At 43.7% G+C, this 22795-nt stretch overlaps 1 protein-coding gene across 5 annotated transcripts in view; it reads right to left on the bottom strand.

Annotated features, from left to right (window-relative positions):
* The window catches only part of WWP2 (WW domain containing E3 ubiquitin protein ligase 2), a 149171-nt gene that overhangs the window by 55159 nt on the left and 71217 nt on the right, over positions 1-22795 (bottom strand). For 3 of the 5 annotated variants that reach the window (XM_043898954.1, XM_043898959.1, XM_043898956.1), the window contains one exon: positions 3714-3841. In XM_043898954.1, the coding sequence (XP_043754889.1) occupies positions 3714-3841 (128 nt within the window). Of the gene's footprint in view, positions 1-3632; positions 3842-3934; positions 4056-22795 lie in introns of those variants that run through there. The other 2 variants (XM_043898955.1, XM_043898953.1) reach the window with 2 other exon arrangements.

The following is a 22795-nucleotide window of genomic DNA, read 5'->3' as shown; positions in this document are numbered from 1 at the left end:
TAAGCCTCATATGCCATGAGGAAAATTTTACAATGCCTTGGCATATATGATTATTGTAACACCAGATTTAGGCAATCTGGTAACACACTTCAGATTTTAAAAAGTTCACATCCTTTGACTCAAGAACTTCATTCCAGAAGTAACCAAGTTGTGTGTAAAGATGTTTACATCAGGATTTAGTTTCATGTAAAAGAAATGCACAAGGACTGAGAAATGGTTATATGAGTTATGGCATATTAACTGATATATAATATGAAACCACTAAAAAAAGGTAAACAGAAAGACCCTGAAACATGGACACGTATATCAAAAATAATGAAGTGAGGACCTCCCTGGAGGTTAAGACTTTGCTTTCCAATGCCAAGGTGAGAGTGAAGAGATACGGGTTCAGTCCCTGGTCAGGGTGCTAAGATCCCACATGCCTCTCGGCCAAAAAACCAAAACATGAAACAGAAGCAATAGTGTAACAAATTCAATAAAGACTTTAAAAATGGTTCACAACAAAAACATCTTTAAAAAAAATAATGAAATGCAGAAGAGAACGTCTATCCATGCTACATAATTATAACCATATGAAATTATTTGCCAAGCTAACTTTGAGAGCTTACTATGTACCTGGCACTGTGCTAGACATGCAACATGTCTTACATAATTTATTCCTTATAACAACCCTAGGAGATACAAACCCTTGTCCTAATTTTATTAATTAGAACACTAAGGGCCATCAAGTCCCTGGGCATTGTATACACGCTACACATGGGGATGTAGCATCTGACCACAGCCTGTGTGACTCCCGACCCTATATGCATGGAAATCTCATTTAAGGGAGAATTGAGTGAGAGATGTAATTTTTTGAGGGGGATAAAGTTTTCAATAAAAAAAAATTAGAAAGCAAATCATTGCACACAAGTCTCAATAAAGTGCTATGCCATTATCCTAGACTCTGAGCCCACCACTTCTAAAAACTTAGAAATATTATATTTATACAGACAGGCTGCCATTCACCTTCTGTTTATAAAAAATGGATACTTTACAGTTGTGACAGCATGAAAAAACCACCTGGAACTTGGCTCCCTTTTTGCCCAGATGTCTTTTTCATGCACAGCTGCAGGGCACAGCCAAAAACAAGCTGGCCCACTAAATCTGTGGGCCTCTGGAAACCCTCCCTGGAGGCACGGCTCACTACCACCACCATTTTGGAACTGGTCCTCACAGTTCCAACAGAGACATATTGAGGGATGGAGATGTCCTCAGTCAGAGCCACAACCCCCTTCTTGTTTTGCGCTGCCAAAGAGAGGGGGCTCCTGTCTGCTCCCCAAAGGAAAACTGAGATCTTTCTGTAACCTTTGGATAGACATTAAAAAGCCTACCAGGTCCAGGCTGGCTGTAAGGCATGGTGAACCATCTTCAGAGCAGAAAAGAGAGAGACGAGACAGGGGCCAAGGCCTTGGTGTTTGAACAGGCAGAAATCCCTAACGTGCAACGACTGTCCTTCACAGACGGGCTTGGGAGCGGTTTGGACATTCAGACACAGCACCATAAAACATCTCTAAGGCAGTTTGGGGTTACAGATACTTGGCTTTCAGAAGACGTGGCTGGCACCTGCCTTGTCTGCTGAAATACATAATGTTCCTGGAGATAAGGACAATACGCAAAGGTACCTAAAAATAAGCCAAGGGGAAACACAGACCTGTTTAAACATCCAAGGAGACTGACTCAAAGACCGTAACCATAGAAACGCAATTTACCCATAGCTAGTTTTTTTTTAATGTGGATTTTTTTAAAGTCTTTATGGAATTTGGTACATTATTGCTTCTGTTTAATGGCTTGGTCTTCTGGCCACAAAGCATAGGCGATCTTAGCTCTCCTACCAGGGATCAAGCCCACACCCTGCAGGGTGCCCATAGCAGGGACCTACTCCCACCCATAGTAGGGAACTGTCTTTATAAGACAAGTAGAGATGGCTGAGGGAGACCAGCATCACAAGTATGGAGGCCCCTGGGAGGACACAGAGGCTGGTATCATGGCCATGGCATCGAGGTAACAACTGATTCCAAAAGCCAGTTCCCCTTGCCCATTTGTGAACACCAGCTCTCTTCTACGGGTGACTTATTTTTCTAAGAGAAGCATGTTTACTGGTGCTCATGGTGCTCACACGGTTTCCTCCAGCATGGCCCATGGCCACCACCTTGCTGTCTCCACCACGCAGATGGGAAGCCAGGTCACCCTTGGCTTCTGTGACTGGCAATGCCAGCGCCTGGACACGGTGGCTGGCACAGGAGCGCCAGGTGGGCCGAGACGGCAGCCCAGCCACTCGTCCTCCTCACCTCCAGTGTGTCCTCATCCTCAAGGCTCAGGGCAAGCTGGCCAACTCAGTTCCCGCAGACAGGTCCCAAACTCCAGAGAGAAAGTCAGGCCACCACACAGACAGTGAATCTCGCAGGCCCCAGGCCACTCTGTCCTGCAGTCCGCCACAGACAATGTCATGGCCAACACCCTAAGCTGCCACAGTGGCTCTGGAGCCCTCAGATGGTGCTGCCAGGGAACTGAAAGTCATTAGAAGGTAGTCCCAAACGATGCCTCCTGCTCAATAAGTTTGTTACGGAAAAGACAGTAACAATACCAGGGTAATGCTTGCGTGAAGAAGCTATGCTGCTATGTTCAATCCAATGACACTTAATTTTTACTCTAATACTTTCAGTAAGTAAAAGAAATATTAAATAGTGAATTTGCTACATAAATATTAGAAATTAAATGTTGCGTTGTAAACATAATAAAAAGAATAAAACAATTTAGTAATTATTAAAAAGAAGAAGTTATGCTGCTCCAAATTTCCTGTCCTTGCCACACTTCTGCTACTACAAGCATCTACAAAATTATTTCAGTGTCACTTTCTGATTTAAACACCTGGATTCCCCTACCTACAGTTTATCAAAGCAAAGAGCCATGACCCTTCCCAACTGCCCCAAATTAAGACAAATCACCAAATGACCAGAAATCACAAAAGATTTGACAATCCTCAAGATGTTTAGAAGAATAAACTTTTGGGGGATGGCTTTTCCCTTCTAAATTCAGCACTGTCCCGATGAGATGGAAGGAAAACGGGACAAAAATGGATTTGTTTTGAAATAGGTCCTTCTCTTCCAACTTATGGGGAAGCAGGATCAAGTGCAGAGAAGTTCGGTGTGGATGTGGAAGGGCTCTCCTCTCTCAAATGGGACAAATACTCTCAATGGAACAGCCACAGGAGGCCCCCTGGTGGCACCAGGGCTTTGCCCCGGTTCAGCATCCCAACCCACTCAGCAGCGCCACCCCATCTTCTCTAAGCCAGCTCTTAACAATAATACTTAGCCTTCTTTCTCCTTAGTCTGATCATTTCCATAAATTAGGGAAATGAAAAAAAAAAAGTGTCACTTAAAAAAGATATCCCCCTCAAGAAATCCAAGGTTGATAAGAAATGAATTTAAAAATTAATGCTTTTTATTTCTGTGCCAAGGAAGGTTTGAGAAGAGTGCAGTCATGTGGAGAATGACCTTGGCTGTACAGACTACGCCAGAGAGAAAAGAAGATGGGTCATGGAAAGAATGATGAATGCAAATTCCACCTTAGTCTGGGAGCCTTCTCTCACCCACCCTGCACGCTGACACGGCAGGCAGAGTCCGGCTCCATGTGAGCGCAGCGCTGGTCCGGGCTGGTGCTCTGCGCTCCCTCACCTGTGCCATTGGCCAAGCCACTGTGGCTCGGGTTCTTGACGGGCTGGTGGTGCCGGCTGCTAGTGCCGGGGCTCTGCTCGCCGGCTGCTGCGGCTGGTCTGGCTGAACCACTTGAATGTCTGTGCGTCCTGCAGGTTCAAAATATAAAACAGACAGACATAAGTTACCATGAAGAAGAAAGAACTGTGCCCCCACCTAAGTCACCGTATTCCCTCTCTCACTATTTATGGGAAATAAGCCCTGTAATAGTCCTTCTGGTCTTTGACTTGACAGAAGCTGGCCCCAAACGGAGAAACCCAGGTAAGCTTCCTTCTTGGTAAAAAGTACAGAAGGTAACTTTGGGTAAATTTTTCCACTTGAAGTAAACAAATCCAGAGTGAATTGCCCCTACATCTGAAATAACTGGCAAAATATCCTGTGACCATCACATTATTTTTATTGGGCTTGACCGTAAGAAGTAAACAAGAAAATCACTGGGCGGGCTACAGACAACATATTTCTCCCATTAGCCAAAAAAGCAGCCCCAAACTTACCCAAATCCATCTGCTCTATAGCTAGAAACATGTCTGCCTTGGGAATAAATGTTAAGGGCGTTAGACAACCTCAACCAATGTGCATGTTGCCATGTTTTACCTAGGAAAGGTGACTCAACAGTCCATGCAAGTAAATGAGGAACAAAGCAGAGAGGGATCTGTACAGGAAAAGTGGTGGAATTCAACAACAGAGACCATCTGACATCTTCAGAGAACACAAGGCAACAGGCAGTATGTGTTTCCACAGTCTTGTCATAGCTTGACTTCCTTCACTCAATGAAAATGACTGAGCTTCCCTGCCCTTCGGTTTCCGTTTTGTCAAAGGAGATTATTCTACTACTCCATCATTACATACAACTTTTCAACAGTGAGAGGATTTCTATACTGCCCAGGGAAGAAAAGACCATCTCTGTCAAGGTAAAGAAACAGAGGTCCAGGGAACAATGTATAACCACAGGACGAGGGGCAGTGAGAATACCACCTACAAAGAGTGTGGAAGCAAGGATGGTGCTGAAGCTGAAGCTCCAATACGTGGGCCACCTGATGGGAAGAACTGACTCATCGGAAAAGACGCTGATGCTGGGAAAGATTGAAGGCAGGAGGAGAAGGGGACGACAGAGGATGAGATGGTTGGACGGCATCACCGACTTGATGGACATGAGTTTGAGTAGGCTCCAGGAGCTGGTGATGGACAGGGAAACCTTGTGTGCTGCAGTTCATGGCATTGCAAACAGTCAGAAACAACTGAACAACTGAACTGAACTGAAGGACGAAGAACGTATTTAATATGCACTGGGCTGGAATATCAGGTTCCAGGTACTTGTGGTGTGCTGTACATTTTGCACATATTATCTCATTCGACATGGCAACCCCAGAGGTCGCCTACTATTATTATGTCCATTTTACAGGTTAGAAAAGAGACACTGAGAAAGTGAGCAATGGAGCAGAGGTTTGAATCTAGGTACTCTAAGATCGAGAGCCCACACTCTCGAGGAGGCTGGAGTGGGGGTGGGGGGAAGCCTGAACTTAAGTTGAATCCCTTTCAGGCTATTCATGGGTCACCCGGCCAATGGTGAGATGAAACCTTGAACAGAAAGCTCACCCATGGGAAGGCTCCACACCCACCAGAACACCTCTGCTGGTAAGACATTCTGGTCCAGGATGTTGGGAAAAACTTGTAGTACAACAAACTCAGAGATTCCCAGGGGAACGAAGTGGCCCCATGACTACCTTCTCCAACACGATGTGTACACACCCAAATGTTTACAGTGATTGTCTTTGGACGCTGGGAATATGGATGTTTCCTTTTGTGCTTTCCTAGGTTTTTCTGATTTTCTTCATTAAACTTGCCTACTTTTGAGGGAGGAAGAAACACAATTATTTAAAAAGAAAAAGTTTTTCTTGGGCCAAAACTACAAAAAAAAAAAAAGAAGAAGAAGAAGAAAGCAACCTAGCAAACCCTGGAGTCCTTGGTACCTAAGACTGCGTGGCAGTTAAAAATGGACAGGAGAGCACAACTGAGCTACGGAAATAAAGATTTAATTTGGACTGTTTTTCCATCTTATTTTTCCCTGAGCTAATTTCATAAATCAAAGCTGTCAGCCACACCTCAGTCAAGAAAAATATTTCAGAGTCCCTACTCCATGGGAAGGAATATTAGCATTGAGCATTTTACCACAAGTCCTCATCGAAAGCAGGAGTGCAGACTAGTTCCAGAGGGAAGATGGTCGTTAGCTGCTGGTGAATGTGTGTGTATGCGTTGAGGGCTGAGAGCTTGGGAGATCAAATTGGTTAATAGAAGGTTTATTTCAGCCAAGAATCCCCTTAAAAGGACAAAAGAAAAAAGCCTCTGTGATTGGGTGCTCAGAGCCCACAGCAAAGGGCCGGACCCTCCAGGCGGGGCAGGCCGCGTGGGGCAGCACAGAGAACGAGACACCAGCTGTGTCACACGCACGGGCGCTGGCAGGCCTGTGACTCCTTCCAGCCCCCTGGGCTCCTTGACCCTCTGCAGGGCAGCTGGGCATGACAACAGGGTGGGTCCTGCTACTCTCCTGGCCCCTCCCTCCCTTCCCCGAAAGGGCGTGTGGTTGGAGTTGAGAGAGAACACTTTCAGAAATGTTCAACCACTAATGACAGAAGCACACCCTGAATGACAGGCTGGAGCAACGCTGGGATTAGCCACAAACCAGGGGCAGCTGGGACCACTTTGCGTGAATTGCTGCCTCCCTGCCCATGGCCCATGGCCACCCCGCTACCCGCCCACCACATACACACACACACACACACACGCACACACACACACGCACACAAGGCCATCCTACTACCCTCCCACCCCCCCCACACACACACAAGGCCATCCCACTACCCGCCCACCCCCCCCCCCCACACACAAGGCCATCCCACTACCCGCCCACCATACACACACACACATATACACACAGACACACACACACAAGGCCATCCCACTACCCGCCCACCACACACACATGCACACATACACACACACACACACACACAAGGCCATCCCACTACCCACCCACCACACACACATGCACGCATACACACAGACACACACAGACACACACACACACAAGGCCATCCCACTATCCGCCCACCATACACACATGCACGCATACACACAGACACACACACACCAAGGCCATCCTACCACCCACCCACCATACATACACACACACATACACATAGACACACACACACACCCTTCCACCAAACACACACCCTTATACACACACACACACACACACACACACACACTTCCCCCAGATTCTTCCCTTGCCCTAAATCTGGAGCTTCCACTTTTCCCCTCTTGAATTATCTTTAAAATAAGACTCTTAGAAAGAAGAGAAGGCCTGAACATTTGAGGAAAATCTTCTCTTCAGCAGTTGCTTCTTTGGGAGGATTCAGTTCAGTTCAGTTCAGTCACTCAGTCGTGTCTGACTCTTTGTGACCGCATGGACTGCAGCACGCCAGACTTCCCTGTCCATCAGCAACTCCCAGAGCCTGCTCAAACTCATGGGAGGACTCACTCAACCCTTAAAAGATGGGACTGTGTCGTGATTAAAAATCTGGCCCAAATGCTGAAACCACACACCATAAGCCAAAATAGTACCAGGATGCAAGTGGGGTGATGGGGTGGAGATGAGCTGGGCTCCACCACAGGCAGCCTGGCTTCGGCTCTGCCAATGACTTCAACCTTGGCCTGATCCCTCCGCCACTTTGGGGGCGGGAGGGAACAGCCCTGCAGACCCTGGGGCAGTCAAAAGGCGGCGGGACAGCAAAACTCCACAAGTGGTTTTGGGTCCTCTAGTTACCGAGATTCGGCTCCACTAGAGTATGTGCTTTCTCAGGATGCTGGCGTGAACTTACCTAAGTTCCTCTCTCAGGTCAGAAACTAAGGCCTCCCTAAGGAATACCAGTCAAGGTCCGGGTCCGAGGATTCTCTCTCCATGCTCCAGAAAACGATCTGATGCAAGTGAGGCCCCCAGGAAAGGGCTCCTCGCTGTCCCTTGCCATTCAAGCTTTGACGTTCAGTGCTGGCCTCGGTCCTCAGCTAACCCTGAGAGCCATAGCCTCAAATGCTGGGAGATATTTGGCACTGTCCTTCATGAAAGCCAGTAACTTGAATTCAATCATTATTTTCTGACCTATTAGGCCGTGTTCTAGAGCTAGCAACAAAATTAAAAGAGTCCCTGACCTCAAGGACCTACATGTTAGGGGAAAGGCAGTGATCAATAATTCTGCTCAGACACAAACTTGCGTCACTCCCTATGATGCTGGTGTGTGGGAGTCACTGGCTAGTGAGTGAGCCTGGCCGGTAACTTAGCACTGTCACCCAGGGCAGCTTTGTTGATCCTCATCACATATGCAATAGTTTATGTGGAACAATTAAACAAAACTTTATTAAAAAAAAAAAAAGGCAGCCTTACTATCGGTAATGTAAATTAAAACAAAATGAAGATTCAAAAGAAGTAACAGCTCACAAGACACAAAAATAAAAGTTTCTGCTAAATTAAAAAATGAAATTCAAAATTTGGTGGTGGCTCAGAACTTGGGATTGGTAAGTCTATCATATCCTTTATGAGGAAATGGATTTTAAAAGCACTTCATTAAAATTCAAAACTTCTGCCCTTCCAAAAACACTATCAGGAAAATGAAAAGCTAATCCCTAAACTGGGAAAAATTATTTCTAAAATATGTATCTGATAAAGGATTTCTATCTAGAATATATAAGAAAAAACTTTCAAAACTCAATAATAAAAAGAATAAACCAATAAAACTAACCAAAAAGCTTTAAAAGAGAAGATCTACAAATGGCAAATAAACACATGAGAAATGCTCAACATCAACAGTCATCAGGAAAATGCAAATTAAAACCACAGTGAGATACCATCACACAACTATAAGAACAGACAAAGTAAAAACAAAACAAAAAAGCCTCACACACACAAACAAAAACAAAACAAAAAAATCTGACAGTAAACAGTGTTAGTAAGAACACAAAGCACCCATGTCTCTCAAACACTGCTGAAGGGAATGCAATGTGGTACTATCATTTTGGAAAAAAGTCTGGCAGTTTCTTATAAAGTTAAACATGCACTTAGTGTACCAACCAGCAATCCTACGCCTAGGTATTTATGCAAGAGAAAAGAAAACATGTTTATACAAAACTTGTAGGCAAACTATTTTGGGTGACGATTCATAATTTTCAAAACCATAAACAACCCAAATCGGTGAATGAACAGACCGAATGTGGTACATCAACACAGTGAAACACTACTCAGCAAACAAAAGGAATGAACTACTGATGATGAAACAACATAGATGAATCACAAATGAATTGTTCGAAGCAGAAGGAGACAGACACAAAAGGTTACAGAGTGTATCATTCCATTTTTATGACATTTAAGAAAAGGTAAAACTGCAGGGACAGGAAACAATTAGTATCTGCCAGTATCTGGAGAAAGAAGCAGAGGCTGACGGCAAGGGGACAAGAGGGAACTTTTGGGGGAGATGAGACATTCTGTATCTTGATTTATGGTGGTGGTTACCAGACTCGATGGGCTTCCAGGTGGCACAGTGGTAAAGAATCCACCTGCCATTGCAGGAGATGCAAGAAACATGGTTTCGATCCCTAGGGGAGGAAGATCTCCTGGAGAAGGAAATGGCAACCCACTCCAGTATTCTTGCCTGGAGAATCCCATGGAGAGAGGAGCCTAGAGGGCTACCATCCATGGGGTAAGAAGAATTTCAGGCACAGCTGAGTGACTGAGGACACACCAGACTCTGTACTTCTGTCAAAACCCACAGAACTGTACATTGCATATGGTGTATGTTACTGTATGCAAATTATACCTCCACAGACCTATCTTCATTTTAAAAAGCAATCTGTGTTTCAGTCACTGCGAAAACAACTCATAACATGAGAAAAATTTTTACAGTAATCGAAAAGTTTTAAAAGAAAACTTAGGTATGATATGAGGATATTTATGTGTTAATCACTCAGTCACGTCCAACTCTTTGTGATCCCATGGACTGTAGCCCGCCAGGCTCCTCTGTCCATGGGATTTTCCATGTAAGAATACTGGAGAGAGTCATCATGTCATTTCCTTCTCTAGTGGATCTGCCCCCCCCAAAAAAAAACACCCAGAAAACAAGAACCTTGAAAGGAATATGATTCAGGCAATACTCAGAACTCTACAAACACCCTGTATTAATAAATACGGGGATTCTTCAATGCCCGAGGACATATCTCTTCCAAATGTCAAGAATTCGTGGCTAACCGGATACTGGGTGCCAAGCATATTTTTCTATCTTGGTAAAAAGGGCCCAGAATACTAAAGGGAAGTTCTTCGACCTCAGAATTCAAGCCCATTAGCTCGGCAAAAGAGAAGTTTCTGGGTAGAACCACTGATAGTGGGGTTTTTTCCTCCCTTTAAATTTATTAAAGGAAAAAAAAACACACACAGAAGTTAAATTGCCTGAATAACAAAACTGTTCTCACATCCCAATCCAGGGAATTGATTTTTGCCTGGATGACTAGAAGCAAGAGGGTGGCCGTCCTGCCCCTCTTCCAAGTCCTCTTAACTGGGCATTGTCTTTTAATAGCAGCATGGAAACAAAACTGAGTGAGGCCGGGCCGGTTTCCAGTAAAAGAATCAGCGAAAAAAAAAAAAAAAACCAAAAACAGTCACTTAAAATAGAATCATGGAGGGAAAAATGGGAAGCAGTGATGGGAAAAGAAATGGTTTCCATCATTCAGAGAGGCGTCACTAAGCGAACCTGCTCCCACCTACATGCAGCCTCCTCAATTCTTCCTGTCCATTCAGATGCGGACAAGGAGTGGGGAGTGCAGCCTCCTCAATTCTTCCTGTTCGTTCAAATGTGGACAAGGGGGAGAGGGAAGGGAGGAGGATAAAAAGGGGAGGTGAAAAGGGAAAGGCGCAATTAAGAGTTAAAAATGGGACCACTGGAATCATTCTGAGGGTAATTTACGGCTCCATTCCACACCCTACCTCTGGCTGCCAGCCTCAGCAATGACAGGAAAGGTAAAAATAAAACAACTGCCAAGTCCATTCTACATGACAGAAAGACAAGTGATTTACTTCTGCCCAATCTGGAGAACAGAGAAACATTCTCAATGGTAGCAGCTTTCTGAGACTGAAAAATTCATTTTAAGAGAGATTATATACTACATTTTGACTCATCTCATTCCAGGTTGTATGTTGGGCTTCTTCCATCCCACCCACTTGGGGCAGCAGGCAATGACCTGGGGTTCCCTGAACACAGAAGGCAGCCCCTCACTTATTTGTCCCATGTCCTGAGATGGTACAAGGGCAGAGAATGCTCCAGCAGCTCAGCAGACACCCACGGTGGGCCATCAACCTCCACTGACACACAGCAGGCAGCTGCAGGGAGCTGACCCTGAACGCAGGGCTCCAGCTTCTGCTATAGGGGGGCCAGAAAAGGCTCTTCCACCTTCTTCCCCCGGCATCACCTCTTGCTTGAACCCGGCCCATGCCAGGGCATCCCTGAGCTATAGCCGCAGACCTGAAAGGACCACACGGTACCAGAATGACAGTGCCCAGGGCGTTATTTCTAAGAGTTCTGACGCAACAAATCACAAAGGCAGGAATTCAGCAGGAGGGAGGCACGCTCCTTATAGAATATGTTCATCAGACATTCCTCCAAACCTCCCTCTAAACTCCTCCCAAGGAAAATTTGGAGCTTTTGCTGATCGACTCCCTGGCATCCTCTTCTCTAGACTCTTTGCCCAGCTGGCTCCTCTTTCAAATCCTGGTCTAAATGTCCCTTACCTCCCAGGCTGCACTAAACTCCCTGACTTCTCTGGCATAGCATTCTATCCTTTTCCTTAATGGCTTTTTTATTTAACTTTTTATTTTGTATTGGGGTATAACCAACTAACAATGTTGTGACAGTTTCAGGTGAACAGCTGAAGGGACTCAGCCTTTCTATTTGTAATTTATGTTTGTTTATCTGTTTAATGTCTAACTTCAACAAGGCCCATGAAGGCGGAGGCCATGCCTCTTTAGGTGTAACTTTGTATAACCAGCACCTAACATATGCTTGGCCCCACAGTAGGCACAAAGAAACGTTTGCTGAATGAATAAAGACACAAGCTCTCAAGTACAAAAGCACTCTTGGGCCTGTAACCTCTAATGTTTCCCATGTTCCTGGCAATCCAGTCACTCCTCACCTCCCTGTCTCCAACCACCTCTTTAAAGAATGGAATCTATGTCAAGAGATGGAATCCACAATGTAGTAGGTATTGAGAAGTGTCACAGCTAGTGTCTTCAAAAAAAGTTAGCCCTCAACATCATTTAAGAATATTCTCTAGTCTACAAACCAAGGTCAACAAATAAAAATCATTTCATTACACTTTTTTCATGCCGCGCATACTAAAATTGCAAGACAATCTCCACATCTAACCAAATTTTATTTATCATGATTTTTTTTGTTGTTGTTGTTCTAACTATCATTTTCAAGCAGTCTCCAACAGGTAAAGACTAGGCAAGGGATTGAACATGGGAATTAAGAGAGATACCTTGTGTGGCAGGAATATTTTCTAAAATGCCCCTCCTCCCAGAGACACCCCACCTCAAAGCATAAAACCAGGGAATATGATGACATATCACACAGCCCAAATTCCTGCTGAGTACGTGGCCTCACTCAAGTTAGAGGGCTTTATAGAGAGACGGCAATGCCCTGTGGAATCAGTGCTCATCTCACAGGGATGCCATTTCTGTGATCCAAGTATCCTTCATGAAACACACTCTCCTGACATTCAACCGTCATTTGGGGATGTGAACAGTTATCTATATGTGGGACATCACTGTTCTCAGAGGGTGAGAAAGTAACACTCTCTCCTGGTACAGTTCAGAAACATGGATGTTACTACACATGCTTTTTCCAAATAAGACGTATTTATGTATCAGCTTATCTCTGATTCCAATGCTAACCGTCGAAGTTGTAAGGACTTGAACAATCCAAGAAAAGGGTTCAAAGTGGAAGTATCAATCATGAAGAATAAATAAAACAGGAGGAGCAGAGACTTCCCTGGCGGTCCAGTGGTTGGGACTCCATGCTTCTACTGCAGGGTGCGTGGGTTGGATCACTGGTTGGAGAACAAGGATCCAGCGAGCCGCGGCCAAAAAAAAAAAAAAAAACCAGGGGAAACCCACCACGCTCTTGGCAGTCTCACTAAGCTTTAGAAAGACAAGGCTGTCCTGATAAAAAGTCTCCCCTGTACCCTGTGCCCCTGAAACCATCACTTCTCAGGGAGTCAAGGTGCCAAGGAATGTAAACCGGTAGCAAGACCCACCCTGAAGTCCTGGCAAGTGAGAAGCAGGAACACAAGACTCTTTCAACTCAACAAGGATTCACTGAGCTGCTGCTACGTGCAGCAGAGCACTATTCGGGGCCCTGGTGGGGACACAAAGATGCATAAGGCCCAGATGAGTTTGGCTGAGAACTCCCCCTGTACCCCTCCCCACCTTCAAAATAAGAGTGCTGTAGATGGGAGAGAAAATAAAACAACTCCTCAGGAGTCCCCATTTCATCATTCTTCTCTCCATGTAAAGCAAAACTTTAGGGTGTGATTGCAAATAAAGGTTTTGCTTACCTTTTTTGAAGGAAAAAATTTTAAAGAGAAAGAACAAAACCAACCATATCCTCATCTCCCCTTCTCTTTCACCAAACATCAGTGATTCACACCATCTCCTACTCTAGACTTTCACTAATCTCATGTTAAAAAGTGCTGTCAATTTCTTATTTGAAAGTTGTACCTTCAAAGGCCATTTATGAACACACAAAATAGACCCGACACACAGATGTGCCATGAAAGTCCAAGACACATCCCCGTCCAAACAGAAAATCTTCAGACAGGGAGCCAAGGAAGAAATTCTTCTCTCTACGCTGTTAGGTGCAGAATTTCACACTCCATTATCAAATCATCCATGAGCCAAAGATACCTTCAACTCATAAAGACAAAGAAAAGGCAGGCCAAACACAGGCTTAAAGTGGCAAGTTAGCTTAGCAAAGATAGACAAAGAAAGCAGAACAGACAGCACTTAAAAAGGCAAGAGGATGAAAAGATATATGAATCACAAGAAACAAATGGACCAACCATGACAGTTAAAAGATACAAGGTATTATATCGGTTGGGGTTTGTTTTTCAATCTTTTTTTTTTTTAATTGAAGTATTGCTGACATACAAACTATATTAGTTTCAGGTATACCACATAGCCATTTGACATTTATATACATTTTGAACTGATGTAGATAAAGTCTAGCAATCATCTGTCACCAAAGTGATCATAAAATTATTGACCATATTCCCCACGCTGTACATTATATTCTCATGATTTATTTATTCTATAACCAGAAGTCTGCATCTCTTAATCCCCTTCATCTAGTTCTTCCAACTTGCCATCCTCCTTGTATTGCTTGTTAAAAATCCAGTTCAGTAATGTTTCGAGCAACACCATCTAATATATAAGCACCAAAAATGTGGAAACTAAATGGATGCAGAAAATATGACAAGAAAATACAAAACAAAAGGAAGCTGGGGAAGTTATGCTAATACCAAACTAAACAAACTTTTTAAATGATTTTTTAAAATTCAGGCATAATTTACATATAGTAAAATTCACTCCCTTTCAAGGGTACAGTTAAATGAGTTTTACAAGCATATACAATCATGTTATCACCACCATGATCAAGATATAAAACACTTTCACTGCTGCCCAAAATTTCTTGGTGCCCTGGGTAGTCATTGCTTCCTCTCAATTCCCAATAATTGCTAACAGGATTTCTGTCCCAATCATTTTGCCTCTTCCAGAATATTATATAAATGGAATCACATAAAATGCAGCCTTTTCTGTCTGGCTTTTTTTAATTTACCATATTAGCCATTTTATTTTACTTATTTATTTACTTTTGACCCCACCGCCTGGCTTGCAGGATCTTAGCTCCCTGACCAGGAATTGAACCTGGCCCTCCAGGCAGTGAGGCTTCCCTGATAGCTCAGTTGGTAAAGAATTCACCTGCAATGCATGAGACCCCAGTTAATTCCTGGGTCAGGAAGATCCCCTGGAGAAGGGAAAGGCTATCCACTCCGGTATTCTGGTCTGGAGAATTCTGTGGACTGTATAGTCCATGGGGTTGCAAAGAGTCGGACATGACTGAACGACTTTCACTTTCTCTTTCACTTTCCAAGAGGTGAAAGTGTGGACTCCTAACCACTGGACTGCCAAGGAAGTCTTTTGTATATCTGGCTTCTTGCATTTAGCATAATTCTTTTTAGAGTCATCCATGCTGTTTAATGCTGTTCCTTTTTATTGTCCAGAACAAATAAAATTTTAAAGGTGCTAGAAAAAGAAAGGATCACAAGATAAAAATTTCAATTCACCCATAAGACATATTTCAAACTTGCACAGTGGGTCCAAGAATAAAACCTTTAAATACACAAAGCAGAAATTCTTGGATACAACCTGGCCCCACCTATTAACTGCCATCACCTCCTCCTATTTTCCCATCATCCCCTCCACACTAGCCAGACTGGCCTCCTCCAACTCCAAAGGCCCATTCCCAGCTGGTTCCTTGCAAAAGCCACTCCTCTGTCCAAAAGTCTTCCCTGACAGCAGAGCCTCATGGAAAAATCCCTCATCTCCTTCAAGGCTTTGCTTACAGGTCACCTTCTTAACCATACCTCTCTCAACTGCATTATTTCATAGTGCATCCTGTTGCTATGTAATGAGTCCACAAGATCAAACCTGCAGACAAGGTCATCTGGGCCTTTGCGGCTGTAATTTTGGCAGAATGGTAGGGGGCAGATGCTAGAATGAAGTGAACTAATACATAAATAGGAATAAGGATGGGAGACTCAGAATATTGAGACTAGTATTTTTGCTATATTTTCAATACGGTATGGGTGCATAACAACTTCAGGAAATCCTGTGATGTGTTCTGTGCTTTAGTCCTGTGACTATTTTTACCTAATGCAAAGTGAAAAACCTAAATATAGAATTGTTCCAGTGTATAAAAAGTCATTCTATTTAGGTTATTGAGTATGCCATCATAAAGACAGTCGCTAAACTAAACCCTAAATCTCCACTTCCACAGACCTTGGCGCTTTCGAAAGGAGACAACCAGGGCCAACAGACTCCTAAAGGAAACGTCTAACCTCATCACACCAAACCACAGCCACAAACACCATGGCTTCAGCAGTCCTTTTCCCCGCCATCCACATCTGTTCAAAGCATTTGCAGTCAGTTCTGTTCCAATCTTTGATCATCACATACCCAAACTGCCCTAGTTCCCATGACTCAAGTCTTTTCTCTGAGATCCATACTCTTTACTGACTTCTCTCTAAACATTTTCCCTTTCGTTGTCTTTTTCTTTTTTTTTAAATTATTTATTTATCTGGGTACTCCAGGTCTTAGTTGCAGAATGCAGGTTCTAGTTCCCTGATCAGACTCCTACATCAGGAGTGTGGAGTCTTAGCCATAGGACTACCAGGGAAGTCCCAATTCTTGCCCTTTCAATTACAATTTTCTAGGACTGAGAAGTCCTAGAATCCAGATACAGGTTTCGTTAAAGTAGAAATTTCACCCCTGCCCCCTAAATCATGGAGACCCTTATACTGGTACATTGTTCAATGTCAGGAATACACTTTGTTGTTCTCTGCATCTCCTCCTACGGATACACTTTGAGAGGAATGACTCTGCCCCAGAGTCACTCAGTACCAGTGTTCTACAGGGCCTACTAAGCACCAATCACGACCATTATGGGGGAAGTCAATTTAAAGTGACAGCTTCAGACTTCCCTGGTGGTCCAGTCACTAAGACTCCACACTCCCAATGCAGGGGCCCCAGGTTTGATCCCTAGTCTGGGAGCTAGATCCCATATGCTGCAACTAAGTGTTTGCATGCTGCAATGGAGCCACCACCTGCAGCTAGTCCTCCACTCCTCTTTCTCCAGTTCCCACATCAATCCTCTTGATCCCTAGGCCCTAGGGACCTGAATCTAGGAATCCTCTAGGTCCCTGAGTCCCTGAGCCTAGCCTCGGCCTCCACTGTGTCAAGACATTCCTACCTTCTTCTGCCTTCTCCTGTGTCCCTTCTCCTACCCCCTCACTACAGGGGCCAGTAGACTCTCCAACAACAAGGTAGCTAGGTTCTGGAAGCAGTTTATTGTTTTAGTTGCTAAGTCATGTCCAACTCTTTTGCAACCCCATGGACGGTAGCCTTCCAAGCTCCTCTGTCCATGGGATTTCCCAGGCAGGAATACTGGAGTGGGTTGCTATTTCCTTCTCCAGAGGATCTTCCCAACCCAGGGATGGAACCTGTGTTTCCTGCATTAGCAGGCGGGTTCTTTACCACTAGTGTCACGTGGGAAGCCCAAATGAATGAGTATGTGCTGTATGCAAATAAAATCTTATTTACAAAAAGAAGTGGTCAAGAGGATATGAAGACAAGACTCAGACTGGAAGAAAATATTTGTAAAAACATATCCTGATAAAAGACTGTTATCCAAAATATACAAAGAACTCTTAAAACTCAACAACAAGAAAAGGAAAAACCTGATTTAAAAAATGGGCAAAAGGCCTGAACAGACACCTCACCAGAAAAGATATATAGATGGCAAACGAGTATATGGAAAGATGCTCTACACTGTATGTCATTAGAGAAATGCAAATGAGAGACCATGACATGCCTGTTAGAAAGGCCAAAATCTAGAACACTGACCACACCAAATGCTGGTGAGGGTGTGGAGCAACAGGAACTCTCATCCGTTGCTGGTGGGGATATAAAATGGTTGAGCCATTTTGGAAGACAACTTGGCAATTTGTTACAAAACTAAACGTGCTCTTTTGCTCTTACCATACAACCTAGCAATTGCTTTCCTTTGTATTTATCCAAAGGAGTGGAAAACATGTCCACAGAAAAATTTGCACAGGGATGTTTACAGTAGCTTTGTTCAAAATTGTCAAAACTCAGAAGCAACCAAGATGTCCCTCAGTAGGTGAATGGATAAATAAACTGTGCTATGTCCAGATGATGAAATATTATTTCAGTCAATTCAGTTCAGTCGCTCAGTCGTATCCAACTCTTTGCGACCCTGTGGACTGCAGCATGCCAGGCATCCCTGTCTACCACCAACTTCTGGAGTTTACTCAAACTCATGTCCATTGAGTCGGTGATGCCATCCAATCATCTTATCCTCTGCCATCCCCTTCTCCTCCTGCCTTCAATCTTTCCCAGCATCAGGATCTTTTCAAATGAGTCACTTCTTCACATCAGGTGGCCAAAGTATTGGAGCTTCAGCTTCAGCATCAGTCCTTCCAATGAATATTTAGGACTGATTTCCTTTAGGAAGAACTGGTTGGATCTCCTTGCAAGAGTCCAAGGGACTCTCAAGAGTTTTCTCCAACACCACAGTTCAAAAGCATCAATTCTTCGGCACTCAGCTTTCTTTATAGTCCAACTCTCATATCCATACATGACTACTGGAAAAACCAAAGCTTTGACTAGATGGACCTTTGCTGGCAATAATGTCTCTGCTTTTTAATATGCTATCTAGGTTGTTCATAACTTTTTTCCAAGGAGCAAGCATCTTTTAATTTCATGGCAGCAGTCACTATCTGCCGTGATTTTGGAGCCCCAAAACATAAAGTCTGTCACTGTTTCCATTGTTTCCCCATCTATTTGCCATGAAGTGATGAGACCAGAAATATTATTTAGTTCTAAAAAACAAATGAGCTATCAAACCATGAAGGGACACAGAGGAACCTCAGATGAATACTACTAAGTGAAGGGCTACAATCTGAGCTACAAATTTTATGATTTCAGTTAGATGACATTCTAGAAAAGGCAAAACTACATAGACAGTAAAAAAAATCAATGGTTAACAGGGAGAGAGGGATGAACAGACAGAATACAGGAGATCTTTAGAGCACTGAAACTATTTTGTATAATGCTATAATGGTGGATGCATGTCACTATAGTGATAGTGATAGTGATAGTGAAGTCGCTCAGTCGTATCTGACTCTTTGCAACCCTGTGGACTGTAGCCTACCAGGCTCCTCCATCCATGGGATTCTCCAGGCAAGAATACTGGAGTGGGTTGCCATTTCCTTCTCCAGGGGATCTTCCCGACCCAGGGATTGAACCCAGGTCTCCCACAGAAGCTTTTAGCCTCTGAGCCACCAGGGAAGCATGTCACTATACATGTGTCAAATCATAAAGTACACAACACCAAGAGTGAACCCTAATATAAACTATGGACACTGGGAGATAAAGTCTCTCATTATCATTTGGGATGATGATGTGTCAGTGTAGGTTCAATGACTGCAGCAACACGAACCACTCTAGTGTGGGGTGCTGACGGCATGCTCCCCACTGTGGGAGGCTGTGTGTATGTGGTAGGTGGGAAATCTCTGTACTTGCTGCTCAGTGTTGCTGTGAACCAAACACTGCTCTAAACAAACAAACAAGTGGCAGTCTGGATTTGACCTGCAGACCATGGCTGGCTTCAGCTATCATCCTGAATATCTTGTGTCAACATTACCAAATGACTAATATGTCCAAATGTGCCAAGTTCTCTTATTCTCAATTGCCTTTGCCCACGCTGTTCCCTCAGCCTGAGCGACGTCCCTTTCCCCCACTTCACTGGTCTGCAAACTCCTTCAAAATACAGATCAAACATGTGAGATCTTCCCATATTATCCCCTGGTGGATTTAGGTAAACTTTCCACTAGCTTCACTCACCACCACCATGGGGTCCATCATACTACCCTGGAACTGTCACTTCTGTCTGTCTCCCACCAAATGCCAGTCCTCAATGTCAAGGGCCATGACTTTTTTATCTTTTTACCTACAGCCCAGCTCACAGCCTGGCATTCATGTGTGTGGAACAAATACTGCCTCCAACAAAAATTACCTCCAATAAAAACTACCTCCAATAAAGATCAGTGAGATAATGAATCTGAATAAACAAACATTCAATAGGGAATTCCCTGCTGGTCTAGTGGTTAAGACTCTGTGCTTCCACTGCCAGAAACCTGAGTTCAACCCTTGGTCAGGGAACTAAGATCCCACAAGCCACATGGCACAGCCAAAAAAACAAAAACAAAACCCCAAAACAAAAACAGTACAATAATGCATAATGCATAGTTTTAATCAGTGCAGAATTAATAAATTAACATATAAATAAATGTGTACTTCATCTCGATGATGACTTTTCAACGTCTGGCTTTGAGAATGCAGGGTAGCTCTTACCCACGGTCTCAATCCTATTCCTTACATGCCATCTACTCAGAAGAGAGCCCTGCAAGCCCCTTGTGTGCAGGAACCAGATCTGTTATTACCATACAAGTAAACAGATTACTCTTCCCCAGCAATTGTAATGAGCCTACAGCTAGATTTTAAGTAGAAGTTCTTGGGTGGGAGGCCTGAATGGAGACCATAAAGACATTTGGATCAGTGTCACACTGACAGGGTGACATCGCCACATCACTGCAGGTTGAAGGGAATTCCCTGGTGGGCAGTGGTTAGGAATCGGTGCTTTCACTGCTGGGGCCCCAGGTTCAGTCTCTGGTTGGGGAACTAAGGTCCTCAAGCAGCACAGCATGGCCAAAAATAACTAACTACAGTTCCGAATCAAGCACCTTTAGTCATCTCGGTGGAAGGACAGGTGGCAGTGGCCAACAATGACAGAGAGTGACCCAGAGCCTGAAGGCTCAGTTCCCATCCACCTCTTGCTCCCATTAGCTTTGCTTCCCGGTCTTTGCTGGCCACCCCCCGCCAAGGACTTCCAGCAGTGTTCCCAGCAGCCTCACACTCGGTGAAGTTTATTTTTCTTTCCTTTCTGGGCTAGGCTGTCTGCAGACACAGCTGATGAGCTATTTAGAGCTCACCAGAGACCTTGGGCCTTTCCATGTCTCCAAGATTAGGGCTTTTAAATCTCCAGAGGTCATTAATGCCAAGGCAAGAGAGTCAATAAATCTGATATGCTTTCATCAAAGCAGGATAAAAAGGGAGAGAGGAAAGGAGGGTGGATGAAAAGTCTATCATAGGAGGGTATGAACTTTCACATGTCAAAGAACTGTGTGGGAGCCTGTTAAAATGCAGATTCTGACCAACACGACCCAATACTGACAGCTGATGGGGAACGGAGGCCTCCAGCCCTTCACACCAAAAACACACACAAACATGCTCATGCACACTCATGTACATTCACATATATTCTTACAATAAATATATATATAGTACATAATAAAGAAAAATTAATTACTTAAGCCCCTATATCTTCTTAACCAAGATCTCTTTCACAGATTTCAGACCTATAAGTGAAAAACTTTATGAACCCAAAAGCAAATTCAATGCATTCTTCCATTTGCTCATACCATTTCCCTGTTTGACAATGGAAAATCTATGGGGATTCTAAACAGAGGAGCTAGTTGTTCAAGTTGGAAGAAATCTTTTTCTTCTCATCTTTTTTTTTTTTTAGTGTGGGAATAATTTTATTCTTTTCCTTCGAGAAACTCTGATTCAGGTGAAAGGCAAATCCAAAATTTATAGCAACTAGACAAGAGCTTCAGCCAGATAACACTAGTCCCATGTAAATGCTAGCCCTCAAAAATAATAGTATTAGCAGTATAAAGTGTTAAGCTTAGCTGAGGCAAGATGAGTTAATATTTTTAATGTCCTGTGTCAAACAGTACTATAATTTATACCTCGACAATATTCTAGATCCTAAATCTCACCATTAGTATAATTATTTTACAGAAATCATTGGCGCAAGCATCAGTTTCCATTGTTGTATAACTGGACATTCCAAAGCTTAGCGATTTAAAACACAATCATCATTTCAGTTCAGTTCAGTTCAGTCGCTCAGTCGTGTCTGACTCTTTGCGACCCCATGAATCGCAGCACGCCAGGCCTCCCTGTCCATCACCAACTCCCAGAGTCCACCCAAATTCATGTCCATCGAGTCGATGATGCCATCCAACCATCTCATCCTCTGTCATCACCTTCTCCTCCTGCCGTCAATCTTTCCCAGCATCAGAGTCTTTATCATTTACTTGCTCGTAATCAGGTAATTTGGGCAGGACTCAGCAGCGGTGGCTTTGCTTCACATGTAGCTGAGTCATCTGGAAGTTTCACAGGACCTTCAAGGATCCAAGTTGACCTTTCTCACATGTCTGGGATCTCAGCTGAAATAACCAGAGAGGCCAACTGCCCGGGCCTGTCTCTACCTTGTGGTCTGTTCTGCTCCAGGGCCTCCTCCTTGAAGACTTCCCAGCAGAATAGCCTTGTCTCCTTCACATTCAGGCTGGGTTCTTTTTTTTTTCTTTCTTTTTTTTTTTTTTTTATTAGTTGGAGGCTAATTACTTCACAACATTTCAGTGGGTTTTGTCATACATTGATATGAATCAGCCATAGATTTACACGTATTATGGGGAATACGTGTAAATCTATGGCTGACTCATCTTTTTTTTTAATTTTTTGTTTTGTTTTGGGGTATAGCCAATTAAGAATTAACAATGTTGTGACAGTTTCAGATGAACAGTGAAGGGAGTCAGCCATACATACTCATGTATCCATTCTTCCCCAAACTCCCCTCCCATCCAAGCTGCCACATAACATTCAACTGAGTTCCATGTGCCATACTGTAGGTCCGTCTTGGTTATCCATTTTAAATATAGCAGTATGTCCACGCCCATCCCAAACTTCCTAGCTATCTCTTCCCTTCCACCATAAGTTCATTCTCTAAGTCTGAATCTCTTTCCATTCTGTAAGTTTACTTGTATCATTTCTTTTTAGGGTCTGCATATGAGAGATGTCAAAGGATATTTATCCTTTTCTGTCTGCAAGTCAGAAGAAATCTTAAGTCTGTGCTTGGAGCAACAGCATAGTTCACAGACAGTCCTATGATGGTTTCACCCATCAGTTGACACCAGCTTAACGCCCTGATTTCATGTAAGAGCCCAGAAAGAGGGGGTAAAAT

This window comes from Cervus elaphus, chromosome 4 (assembly GCF_910594005.1).
Source record: "Cervus elaphus chromosome 4, mCerEla1.1, whole genome shotgun sequence".
Taxonomy (NCBI): Eukaryota; Metazoa; Chordata; class Mammalia; order Artiodactyla; family Cervidae; genus Cervus; species Cervus elaphus.
Note: the sequence above shows the minus strand (reverse complement) of the source record. Positions and strands in the feature narration are given on the sequence as shown.